Source organism: Phoca vitulina, unplaced genomic scaffold (assembly GCF_004348235.1).
Source record: "Phoca vitulina isolate PV1807 unplaced genomic scaffold, GSC_HSeal_1.0 scaffold7, whole genome shotgun sequence".
Taxonomy (NCBI): Eukaryota; Metazoa; Chordata; class Mammalia; order Carnivora; family Phocidae; genus Phoca; species Phoca vitulina.
Window position 1 is genome coordinate 33413387 of NW_022589710.1, and position 13703 is coordinate 33427089.

The 13703-nt window shown below is 36.8% G+C and overlaps 1 protein-coding gene across 1 annotated transcript; it reads right to left on the bottom strand.

Annotated features, from left to right (window-relative positions):
• Positions 1-808: 808 nt before the first annotated feature.
• TRMT5 (tRNA methyltransferase 5) lies at positions 809-13573 on the bottom strand. The gene is given in 6 exon segments (XM_032405241.1): positions 809-4683; positions 4685-4725; positions 5095-5749; positions 8756-8880; positions 11499-12154; positions 13487-13573. Coding segments are annotated over 6 exon segments (1530 nt in total). The 5' UTR covers positions 13492-13573; the 3' UTR covers positions 809-4635.
• Between the last annotated feature and the right edge of the window lie 130 nt (positions 13574-13703).

Genomic DNA, 13703 nt, shown 5'->3' on the forward strand with positions numbered 1-13703 from the left:
GAACACTTTAAAGTCTTTCAAAACGTTTTTCGAGCCTACCTCATTATTGTGGAAATTGCCTGCATCTGATTTGGCAAATAAATTGAATTCCAAAACCTTTATACATTTGTAAATATTTTGTTCTTACTATTGCTGTACTTTGTTCAATAGGCCAAATAAGAAGTTGTTAACTGACCTTATTAGAGCGAAGGGAATGGTGAAAGGTAACTTAATGACAATTCACTAAATAACAGAAATACTCTAAATTGATGAGGTTATCCCCTATCCCCCTAGTGATTTCCTCTATCAGAGACAAAAGGCTGTACAAGCCTTTCATATACATCAATTAAGTCTTTTAACATCGTACAATACTAGCCCAGAAACAATAGCTGACAACTACTGAGCATTACCTATGCACCAAGCACTGTGCTTCATGTATTGTGTATTATTACCTAATCTTTACAATGCTAGTATTATTTTCCCTATTTTAGCAGATGGAGAAAGCTGAGGCATAGGGAGGTTAACTAACTTGCAGAAGGTCAATACAACTTAAAAGTAGCAGAGTGGATTTGAACCCAAGTGGTCAGAATCCATGCTCCAGAGTTGAATATCAAACTGTCAAGCTAATAAACAACAGGCTGTGTAGAACCAAGTCTGAGTAATCAAACTTCTTTTTTTTTTTTTTTAAAGATTTTATTTATTTATTTGAGAGAGAGAGAATGAGAGAGAGCACATGAGAGGGGGGAGGGTCAGAGGGAGAAGCAGACTCCCCGCCGAGCAGGGAGCCCGATGCGGGACTCGATCCAGGGACTCCAGGATCATGACCTGAGCCGAAGGCAGTCGCTTAACCAACTGAGCCACCCAGGCGCCCCAGTAATCAAACTTAAGATTTCCAGGAAGTTTTACAGATCAAGTGTCTAGTTATTTTATGGCATATAAATGACATCAACTTAATAACCTTATTTATATCCTTGAGAGAAGTTCTGAGAAATTCATTATGTAGAACATCATTTGACTATTAACTACCTTCCTTTTAAACAGATATTAATGGTATCGAATACATTTACATCATAGTTGGAATGCACTATTAGTATTCCTTAATTTCATTCAATAAATATTTGACCTAAGCTTATCTTTAGGCTGTCAACTGGTGGTAATTATTTCAAAATCCAATTAAGGTGACAGAAAACTTGCCAAAAAGCTAAGAAAATTAAAAAATTGTATCCAGTGAGCTTTATAGCTGTCATTTTCTAGTGGACATCAAGAGTTCAGTTCCCAGGTATCACGTTTAAAACTTTAGGGTGGGCCTAGATTTAAATAATGAAATAACTCCATACATTCACTTATCCACTCTGAGGGAAAAAGGGGAGGAGTTAAAATGTTAATAGAGGCTGCATATTTGACTAAATAGAGGCAAGAATCTTACCACTTTCCATGAATAAAAACATCATTTGTACCCATATTTAATATTTATAACCTAGCATATCAATGTACAGTACTAGGAAAAAATTCTTACTCCTACCTGCAAATTAAAATTCTCTTCACCTAGATCAGGCCAACTGTAGACCCCTGGCCAAATCCCAACTGCTGCCTGTTTCTGTATGCTTCATGAGCTAAGATTGATGTCTACATTTTTTTTAAGGTTGAAAAAAGCCAAAATCATATACTTTTTAACAAGTGAAAAGCAGATGACATTCAAATTTCAGTGTCCATAAATAAAGTTGTTTTGGCATACAGTATTTCTGTATTGTTTATGGCTGCTCTGGGGGGCTACTACGACAGAGTTGAGCAGCAAAAAGAGACCTTATGACTTGCAAAGCCTAAAATACTGTCTGGTCCTTTACCGAAAGCTTTCCGACCCTTCACCTACATACTCCTCACTTGGAAGGGAGGGAGGAGAAGAAAATTAGAAGTCCCAAACTGGCAATCCCTGGCTGAATTAACCCCCAAGGTCTTGCAGAGAGGAAGTTTGGTTGAGTTTCAAAAATCATTTTTAAGTGCCTTTAGATAAGGAATGAGGGCTCCAATTCATTACTTTCCTACACTTCTTACCATTTATTGCCTTCATCTATTTATATTACCTGCCTCGCTTCTGAAGGCATTTGAGTTTGTAATGAATTAGATAAATGGTCCTCAAACTTTTTCTGTAGGGCCAGACAGTAAATATTTTAGGCTTTGTGGTAAAATAAGTTGGTACAATGTTTTTAATGAACAAAATTCAAAATATAATTGGTTATATATAATTACGTTGTTTGTAACTCCTTTTTTGGGGAATAACACTGGTCCTTTAATTGGGGTTCTAAGTGTTTCCTATCATCAAAATCAGTTGTAAATGATTACCTGTTAATGGTTATCTATAATGAGATTTTACAAATTTCATCTCTAAAAATGTCTTTTCACACAGATAGATACTGCCAGAATACTGGCATCAGTCTAGAAGTAAGATTTTAACTGGGCATATTCATCACTTGGAAGGCATTTGTAAAACCCTATTAGATTCTTCCCTTGAGATTTGCCTTATATAATGTCATTACATAGTACATTAATCACTTCCAGTTGCAGGTAGAAGCTCAGTTGTAGGTAAATGGATTTTGAAATATGTAAATTTCCTTTTATTTGCATTTTCACCAAGGTCCCAAAAATGTTGAACACAGAAAATGTATCCACTGCTAATTTGAGGGAAATCTTGTTTCTTAATTTTCGATAGCATGTGAAATGTGTAACACAAGATACTGCAATTCACATATCAGTTGTTGAAATGATGACCACAGTTTCACAATGAAGTTATGTTTGCCTAATAATTATAGGTTAAAATCTTTAAGAATTACTATCAAGTCATTAGCAAAAGCTAATTTCCAGAGCCTTTCAGTGTTCTAGAATGTTTAAGAGTGGTTCCTCTTGTTAAGAAAAATTTCAGTCTTGACCCTGAGCTCAAAAAATTGCAATCAAACTTCACAATTGCTAAGCAAATTGAATTTAGGTTGAGCAATTTCTGACAGAATTCAATCATGGTTAGAATCCATGAAAGCAAATGAAATTTACCATTAACACTACTGGTTCAGTAACACATGACAGATTCAGATATCTTCTGCAGGGTACTTGCTGGTGAATAATAGAGTGAATAACCACAGGTTTTTAATATGTTACATTTTCACAAGCTTTATATATTTTTCCAACTAGATCTTTTTCTACTTTGCATGTTTTAACCAGAGTTGTAAACACATCATAGCAGATTCCACTTCAGGTTGTACAGAATTGGTGTTTTCTCAACTTTTAAAAAAATACCCATAGTTGTTCCATACAGAGTATTCATAGAAGCTAGTTCTTCAGTAACTATAAATTCAGCACTGATGTCTCAAACAAGACCTGAACAGTATTAGTAACATCTGCCAACTCATCAAGAGTCAAAATCATTTACTTTCTGAATTGACTTGATTTTGCTCACAAAGTCCTAAACTCTCTGAGCAACTGTTCTTGCCAAAAGGCCAATAGTTCTAAACAAGTTTTCTCTGGATGCATTTCTTTGGCTGCTGCGTTCAAATACAATTAACTCACCATCAATAGTAAACGGCTCTCCTTGCTTGGCTTACGAAAGAGTCACTTGGAGACTTCAGTTGCACTCTCATTTTCATTTTTTATTTTGTGAAGAAGTTCTGCTATGTTGAGATATTTCCAGATTAAATTTCTAGTTTTTCTGACAGTTGGCTTGCTTGTGAGGGAAATCCTATGACGAGTGCCTCTATTGGTCATGTCAACATACATTGTATTTCAGCTCAGGTATAGATGCTTTGTTACCTAATTCAGTATCAAAATAATTCACACTCACACAATGTGCCTTAAAAGTGCATTAGAAGTCTACTTTTCTTGTTTTGAAATAATGAATATGCACTAGCAATAATATTATAGCTTGGTGATTTACATGGCACTCAAAATGCTGTTGAGTTACAACCATGTCCCTGGTGATTTGAAGTATGCCGAGTAGCAGTATGAACTGTTGAGAATCACTTTGTGTGTGTTGTAACTTCTCAACTGTGCTGTCATTACACCATAAAAGCAGCCACAGACAGAACGTAAACAAATGAGCATGGTGTGTTCCAAAAAAACTGTATTTATGGACACTGAAATTCAAATTTCATATAATTCTCATGTCACAAGATTTAATTTTTTCAATCATTAGTATAAGAACCATTCTCCAGTCATCTGCCATACAAAAACAGGTGGTAGGCTAGATCTGGCCTGCCAGGCATAGTTTGCCATCCCTGATCTAAATAATTTCATTTTTATTACTTATACAGTGATAAGTTAGGGGTACTTATATAAAATTTAGGCACTGAGGATCACTGCAAAGTGGTATTAGTACTTCCTTAGCAAGCAATTATCCCACCTTCAAAAACTATTTTCCCAGGAGACAGTCAATATTTAAATACATTTAATGAAGAATTAGATATAATTTAGATTGTAAGATTATAACAGATAAACTATACTTAGTAGACTTATGTCATTTAAATTTTAATTTGATAATCTTCAACTTATAAGACAGCAAGGGTAAAATAGAAGTGTTCAATACTAAAGTTAACTGCTAAAATTTTATGAAGTCATACAAATTATATTTCCTTATGTAAAGGTCTAGTGGGGAGAGGGAGAAAACGTTTCCAATTAAGTGACTGAGGAAATTTGAGTTTTTTCTTCTGAAAAGACTTTATTTATCTGTCCTCTGGCGTTTAAGAGGTGGATCATCATGATTCTCTGTAACAAATCCAGAAAACCTATATTAGTTAAGATACTTAACATTGGAAAATACTTTTAAAAAGCAAATAATATAGGCATTTTAAAGATTTTTAATATTCAACTTATACATCAAATAGTAACATTCCCGCAAGAATTTATTTTAATGAAATAGCCTTCTACGAGACTGAACAGTGTGTAGGCCATGCTAATATTTGTAAAATTGGGGGAAACGAGTCACAACTGAGTGGCAAGGAATCCTGAATTGAAAAATCTAACTAGAATTAGTTTAACATATTTCCAAATTTCATAAATAAAATATATATGTAGCCTAAGAAAGCTCCATGAAGGCTATTATAGTTTACATTTAATTTCCCAGAAATTGCTCACCTAGATTTAGGGTCTGGTTCTTGTAGAGTACAGCAGCAGGAATCTGGAAGGTGATACATAACATTTCCTTGTTAGGGGCTACATTTCTTACTGGGTGAATTGAACTGCATGCCTCCAAGGAAATGCCTAACACAGCCCCAGCTCGTTGCTGAACATCCTTAGCAGGATTAGGATCTTTGGAAAAGCTGTAACAGTGCACTATGGGAAGGCGCTCAATGCTGCATGGTGGCCCATCCAAAAGCGATTTGAAAACACCAAGAAACTCGATAGCCTTTGCTGGCAAGTTCATGACAATGTGCACAGAGTGTTTTCTTTCTTTTGACAGTGGTCCTGGCTGCTGCATTAACTCTTTTCTGACTGGTCCCTGAAGGAAGTCTTTCCCATCCAAGTTAAAGACTTTCACCTTTTGGTCCACTTTATTTAACTTACAATTGTGCAACAGCCACTTATGGGATTCAGGATTGAGATCGTTAGCAAATACAGTGCAGTTTTTCTTTGCTACTGGAACGGCAAAAGGCCCAACCCCAGCGAAAACATCAAATAGTACGTCCCCAGCTTTGAGAAGTTCTGTGATACGACTGTGTTCTGTAGAGAGGCGAGGATTCCAATAGACTTTCGAAAAATCAAATTCATAGGTGTAGCTGTTTTCTCGAACCTGAAAAAGGTATTATACTTTGATTAACCTGTTTAGTCTTAAATTCCAGCCATGAATACTGGATGGATATACCCACACACATACATTTACATTTAAGAGCAAATAACAGTGCCTTTTAATTAGAATTCTAGTGTTTATGCTATCTTTGAGGCCAGTTAACAACCCATATTAGACTCTGACATGAGAAAAGTCTCTCCATCTCACTCTAACGGGCCATAAAGTGGTTCCCAAATCACATGAGGAATTTTTCAGACAGGCCAACTGACTGGCTTAATCATACTCTATTTTGTCACCTGATGGAGAGGGAAATAAACCTATAATTTGAAACAACACACCACACACATCTTCATGATGACTAGTTAGGTTGCAGATAGCACTTCCACTCAGCAAATAAGCTTCCTTAGTTTTCAGTTTGTAAGAGGGAGGCATGATAGATCTGCCATGTACCAATGAATTTTGAGGTATTTTACTATGTTTTTAGATAGTTACTTGGACTTTGCAAGTTTCATGTCTACAAATTAGAGCCAGTGTACACAACAAATCATTCTGCTATTTTCTCTTTTCCCAAATTTGAGTTTTCATTGATTAAATACATACAGTGAAGCTAAGTCTTGGACACATTTAAGACTTCATGCCATTTCTTTTGGGACTATGATAAACATGACAGAAAACAGCAAACAAAATTAAAATTACAGTCATGGAATGTGACCTCAGCCATCAGTTTAAGTCATGGAATGTGACCTCAGCCCTTATTTTAATGGATGAAGAATCAAAGGGCCAAAAAAGTTCCTAAGTTCCATAAATCTGATAGAGATATATTTTCTGTATTCTGCCTTCATGGAATATTCTGCCTTCAAATTTGTGTAAATATTTTTTCTTCCCAACCACATCAGATGCTCTGGCCATGTTAAGGCTCCAGAGTTGGAAATGTTCCTTCATTATTCTGCCAACTAAAACTCTTTCTAGATACACAAACTGGAAGGTTCTGAATATGTCTTGGGATGCTTTTCCTGAAATATCCTTTCTACTCCCCCTTTTTAATGTGAAGCACAGTACTAGTTTAAAAAAAAAAAAACATTCTAAATATCCTTCTGGTTTTACTCACACTGTCTTTGATATCTCACTCACTCAGTCAGCATCAGGAATCTTTTTACTCACAATATACACAGAAAGTACTTAGATGTTGCATGAGCTCCTAAAGTCAAACTTAAATGTGATTCTGTTTGGAGCAAAGAAATTATACTGCGTGAGTTTTTACATTTATTTTATGGTATAAATGCTAAGTATTAAATATATCTTAAGAACAAACTTTAGTTGGCTTAAGAAATCAGAAGCCATTTAAAAAATTATGTAAGTTTCTCAGAACTTTTAGATCGCTGAGAATGATGCCACCTGCTATCCTAAATGGCAGTACCAAATGAAGAATATGCAGTATTCAATCAGTGTATGATGAGCTAAGCACTGATCCCAGCAAAGGATTCACATTCAAATCTTACTTGCCATAACAGAACTCACACATTATATACAAGCAGTAGGCCATGGAGGTTATACAGGGAAAGACCATGCATGAACTCTGGAGTCAGAAGCCTGGCTCCAAACACCCTGCACAATCATACCTTGTTACTTCATCTGCATAAAGAGAATATTAAAAACAACAACCATTATCTTGTGGGCTTCTCAGAATTTGTTATATTTAAAACATTAGCTCAGGCCTAATAGTAAGCGTGTAGTAAGTGGTATTTTAATATTCTGCTACTATTAAATTATGGCGAAATAATATTATACCTAAAATATTCACCTAAGTCTATGTGGCCCAGAATCTTAAAAAATGATTATTTTGCAAACTCCGAGTTTTATGAAGTCCTGTTTAAACGAAGTCAGTCAAAGAAAGACAAATACCATATGAGTGAACTCATATGTGGAATTTAAGAAAAAAGACAGATGAATGTGGGGGGGGGGAAGAGAGGAAAGCAGACATAAGAGACTGTAAACTATAGAGAACAAACTGAGGGTTGCTGGAGGGGAGGTGGGCAGGGAGATGGGCTAGTTGGGGGATGGGCATTAAGGATGGCACTTGTGCTGAGCACTGGGTGTTACATGTAAGTGATGAATCACTAAATTCTACTCCTGAAACCAACATTACACTATATGTTAACTAACTAGAATTTAAACAAGAACTTGAAACAAACAAAAAGACATATCTAACATTTTAAGAGGACTTTGTTATTAAAATTTTTGTCAAGTTATGAAGAGAGTTTAACCTATTTCCTAGCTTGGGTACAAAATTTCACATAATGTTAATATATAATCATCTAAGACTTTTGGCTTAAAAAAGTTTATATTCTCCAGCACTCCAGAGGATTTTGGGGGCAGAGGATGATATTTTGGGGGTACCAGGAATTTGTTCCTACATATTAAAAATATTTTTTCTTTGAAATAGATTTGTTTTTCTTATAAAAGAAATATGTGCTCAGTAGAAAAGTATAAAGATGAGAACAAAGGTCACTAGTAACTACATCAAATAAAAATATGCCCACTGTTAACATTCTAATACATGTGCATAGTTACATAAATATTTAGTTAAAATAAGAGCTATATTCTATATACTACTCTATATATTATTTTATATACCAGAATTTGATCAATTTGTTGATGAACATTAGGTTGTTTCCATTCCTTTGTTTGTTTTGTTATCATAAAAATGATGAAGAACCTAGTACATACATCATTACAGTTTTGTCCAATTATATCCTTGAAATAACTTCCTGTAAATGCAATGCTAGGTCAGAGGATGTACCTATTCAAAATGGCAATATATTACCATATACTCTTCCTGAGTATTTGTATCAAATTTGCATTCCCATCAAAAGGATATACAAATGCTCACATTCTCACATACTCATCAATACTAGGTTATTATAAATATTTTCAATCTTTGTCATCTATTAAGATTCTAAACATTAATTGATATAATCTGTACCTAGGAGACAATAAAATACTCCATACCTTGGTCATCATGTTCTCCTCTCCAGATAGTACTTCCATTTGGAAATTTCGGTATGTATTATCAATATTATTGATTTTATTTACTGCTGAGGTGATTCCTGGATTTTTGTCAATCATAACTTGGCCTGAAAGAGAAGAATCCATAATAAATATTGCCAATTGGTTGTAAAATAAAACTGAAAATATGAAATGGAAATAAACCATTTTCTTTTGGTTTATAGACCCAAAAATTGCATCTAGTGTGTATATAGTGGCATGCAATTCTAAAAATTCAACACATTAGGAAAGTTAATGTAGCCTTCAATACAAACACAAAAAACCATATGGGTATATATATATTTTTAAGATTTTATTTATTTGACAGAGACACAGAGAAGGAGGGAACACAAGCAGGGGGGTGGGAGAGGGAGAAGTGGGCTTCCCGTGGAGCAGGGAGCCCGATGTGGGGCTCCATCCCAGGTGCCCCTCAAAAATTTTTCTTTAAAAATGTACCCATAACGGGGTTCCTGGGTGGCTCAGTCATTAAGCGTCTGCCTTCGGCTCAGGTCATGATCCCAGGGTCCTGGGATGGAGCCCCGCATCGGGCTTCCTGCTCATCGGGGAGCCTGCTTCTCCCTCTGCCTCTGCTGCTCCCCCTGCTTATGCTCTCTCACTCTCTCTCTGTCAAATAATAAAATCTTAAAAAAAAAAAATAAAGAAAAATTTTCGAGGCGTTTGGATCTACCTAATATTTTTCCATGTTTTTTTTACTAAATCTCAAATGGACCAATACACAACAATAAGCAAAAAGGTAGACCATAAGGTAAAGAACAGAAAGAAGAGCTGTAAGGAGCATGGCAACAAATGATCTCAGAAACCACCAGCCTGTCCCCATTGGCCCCAAACCAAATGTCTGCTTTACTGTGTGCTTGAAACAGATGCCTTCACTTTGGAAATATAGAACAGCAAAATAAGTTTTCAAATAAAAGAAACATAGATTCTTGGGGTGCCTGGGTGGCTAAGTTGGTTAAGCATCTGACTTCAGCTCAGGTCATGATCTCAGGGTCCCTGCTCCGTGGGGAGTCTGCTTGTCCCTCTCCCTCTAGCCCTCCCACCCGCTCTCTTGTGCGCTCTCTCTCTTAAATAAAAAAATCTTAAAAAAAAAAAAAGAAACATAGATTCTTTAGAGTCTTATCTAAATACAATGTTCATTTACTTAAATTGTTCTTTTTGTCAAATATTTGCCAGAGCCGAAAAAGCTACAAAGATAATAAAATACACCAGAAATGGTATATTGATGCCCTTTAATTAAAGTCTACCTTTTTTTCAGCACTTAAAAAATTTTTAAGACTCTATATGCTAATCTCACTGCATAAAGATAACTTGATTTGTAAGTTAGTAAAAAGTACTCAAAAATACAAATACACTGATATATAACCAAAATTTGTCCAGTTTCTTTCTGATAATTAGATACCTGATTTTGAATATGATAATATCAGTAAACTCTAGCCAATCATTGTTCTTATCCTGTTCCGCTTCAGGTATCAGAACTCAATTTTTAAGGTACAGGAGTTTGAAATGAGGCATGAAATAAAAAAAACCAAAACCAATTCTGAAAGTCTATAGTAAAAGCTTTAAAATTATCACTGTATGAGAATGTTTCACTTTTAATCTTTGAGTGCCCCTTTATAAAGTAGGGATGCCAAAAGGCATGTTTGAGTTATGACAAGTAATGACTCATAGCAAAGCTTATCCTTGACATTTGCACCCAGTTATAATTATAAAGATCTGCTTAGATATTTATTGTATTATTAGCCCCTTTCATCAATAAAAACAAAGGAAATGCATAACAGCCTATTTCTGAAATTCTACCCATGCAAAATATTGAGAACTACATTTTAAAGGTGAAAATAATTCCCAGAAGTGCTGACAATTACTCTACATTAAAAAAAAATTAATCTGGAGAATACATGGACATCAAATATTTGTAAAAGGTTAACTGCAATCGTGATTAGTCGTCTTCTTTCTTATCCCAAAGGATAAAGGACCCAGGCTCAAACTTGGGCTTACGGAGGTACAACATAGAAAAGCATCATTTCTTTTCTTTTTAAGATTTTATTTATTTATTTGTCAGAGAGGAAGAGAGAGAGCGCGCACAAGCAAGGGGAACAGGAGGCAGAGGGAGAAGCAGGCTCCCCGCTGAGCAGGGAGCCCCATGTGGGACTCAGTCCTAGGACTCCGGGATCATGACCTGAGCTGAAGGCAGATGCTTAACTGACTGAGCCACCCAGGCATCCCACGAAAGCACCATTTCTAAAAGGCTAAGGGCACTAAAAAAGTATGGTGCCTGACATATAGAAGAGGCTCAATCAGTTGAATCAAAACAGGAGTAAAGGTCTTGCACTTTTCATGGTAAAACACTCAAATTTAAGAAACCTAGAATTCAACATAGTCCTGAGGGTCAAATAAGTCCTGTGTACCAAAATGACAAGATGCCAAAGAATTCTGCCAAAGCAAAAGATTTGAGTTTAATCTATGCTTGTATACTGTATACACAAAAGCCTGAAGTGATTTTTAGAGCTTTGCTATCACTCGGGAAAGAATATTCCAAAACTATTCTCAAAAGAGAGGGTATGTAGCCCAAGATCCAGTTTAAAATTAAAATGATAAAATGTCCTGCTTCTGTAATTTGATATCTAAGAAAATAATTTTAAAAACTAAAATTAGAACTTGCTACTTTCTAGTACATGAAAGACACACCTACCAATTAAATGCTTGAAAGGTAGTTGATGATCTCGAAGGTTCAGGTGGGCAATATGTCCAACTCTGCTAAAACCTGAAGTCACATCTTGACCTTCAGGAAGCACAGCTTTCAAGATTTCTTCTGACTTAAAGTTTTCATAAGTTAGTTCCAAATTATATTTAGATATCTGTGGATTGACATTAAGCTGCCTTAAAATACTGAGTTCTGCTCTTTCAAAGGAATCATCAGTAAATATTTTATAGGGATCCAACATAATTAGTCTACTTTCTTCATCTTCTGGATCTTCAATCACACGTTTTATGCCTGGGCGCTGCAGTGCTGCCCTTTTAAGGGATCGCATCAATTTATTGACTATTTCTTTCCTTACTTTAAGCACTGGGATGGTTACTGTCTTTTTAAAAGCTGTTCTATCAAGTTTTGTCATTCCTCGAACATTAGAGGGTGGTGAAAACAATTCAGAGTCTCTCTGGTCTGATTCTATTTCAGGCATGGTTGAGAATCTTTTTCTTTGATCCAACAAGAAAATACCAGGTGCTCCGCTAAGCTTCTGTATCTGTGATGTCCAAGCTAGTGTAGTCAGTGATTCTGATTCAGATATTCTACAGCTTTCCACTTTGAAAAGTATTCTTGAGAATCCAAATGGCCTCCATAAGATCCTAAAAAAAAGTATGCATTTAAAAAAAATACCATAAAACTACAAACTTACATGTTCACAATAGCTTAAGAATAACTCTAAATTCTAGGGGTGCCTGGGTGGCTTAGTTAAGTGTGGGGCTCTTGAGTTAGGCTCAGGTCATGATCGCAGGGTCATGAGATTAAGCTCTGCATCAGGCCCGGTGCTCAGCAGGAAGTCTGCGGGAGATTCTCTCCCTCTGCCCCTCCCCCCACTCTCTCTAAATAAATAAAATCTTATAAAAAATCTGAATTCTACAGTTCTAAACAACCGCTAAATGCTGATAATTAAAACTTCTAGTGGTGACAAGTATACTATCTTTTCCATGATATGTTGTCTTTTATTAGCAATAAATGATAAATTTGCACCTTCAACCCACCTGCTGCCACGACAAGGGCTTAGTGATCCATCAGCCTCTCTATAGTCTATGAACTTCTCCACCCACAATTTTCTATAGCATACATGTGGGATTGGAAGGCTAAGATTTGAGTTAAAAGATCACCTCTAAATGAAATGGTCATTATACTTAAGACTTTACCAATGGCAATATTTACTAGGATATTCTTCTGACTGCTACATGCTTTACACACATTATCAATCTTGGGAGGTGTGTGATATCACATCCTTATTTTGTAAACGAGCAAACTAAAGGTCAGAAGTAGGTTAATTCACCCAGTCTCGCTGCTGTAAGCGGCTGAGCAAGGATTAAAAACCAGGTCTGACTTCAGAGCCCGTGGTCTTAACATATTGCTACGTTGTTTGTCTTCAATGCTTTACTACAAGTCCTGCCTATGACTTGAGGTTTTGGTATTCTGAGGACTAGGATTTGCTAAATGCTACATGCCCCTTCCATTCATTCATAGTATCAGTTATTCACTTTGCCTTCTAAAATACCAAAGAACCAATTAGCAGGGGAAAGGGCCCTGCCCCAGGACCCTGTAAAGCAATTCTCAAACTTCAGTCAGGGTTCAAATTCGGCTAGCAGTTAACCAGCTGTGTGATTTTGTAATATCTTAACCCGAGTCTCGGTTTCCCACGTGTAAAATGAAAGGCTCTTTCAGAAAGCTTTTGAAAAGATTAAACACATTCCTTCCTAGCCACTACTCGGACCTAGGCTCAGCACCCAGGCGGTGGGTGACCTCGCGACGTTTCTGCGCCCAAGAGGCGCGCGGCGGAGAGCAGATCGTGGTGGACGGGTACTGCCGCCCGACCCTCAGCCTCTCCACTCAGGGGCTTTGCGGTCACCACCTCACCAACGTCACCATCCCAATTCCTGGCATTGCTCCGCGGTTGACTCCGAGAATAGACCCCTCACCTCATGCTCTGGCGCAGCTCGGAAATGGGTCGCTCGTGGAAGGCTGGCCCTCGATGACATCATCACCGTTCGCCACCGAGGGGCGAGCGTCATCAGATCGCGTCGATTCCCTCCTTTCTTCCCCGCCCTGGTGAGGTACCGGAACTCAGAAGGGCCGGGCCCACAGCCCCGCCTCCGATGCGACTAACGACTGGAGGGCTGGGGTGGTAGCTCGCAG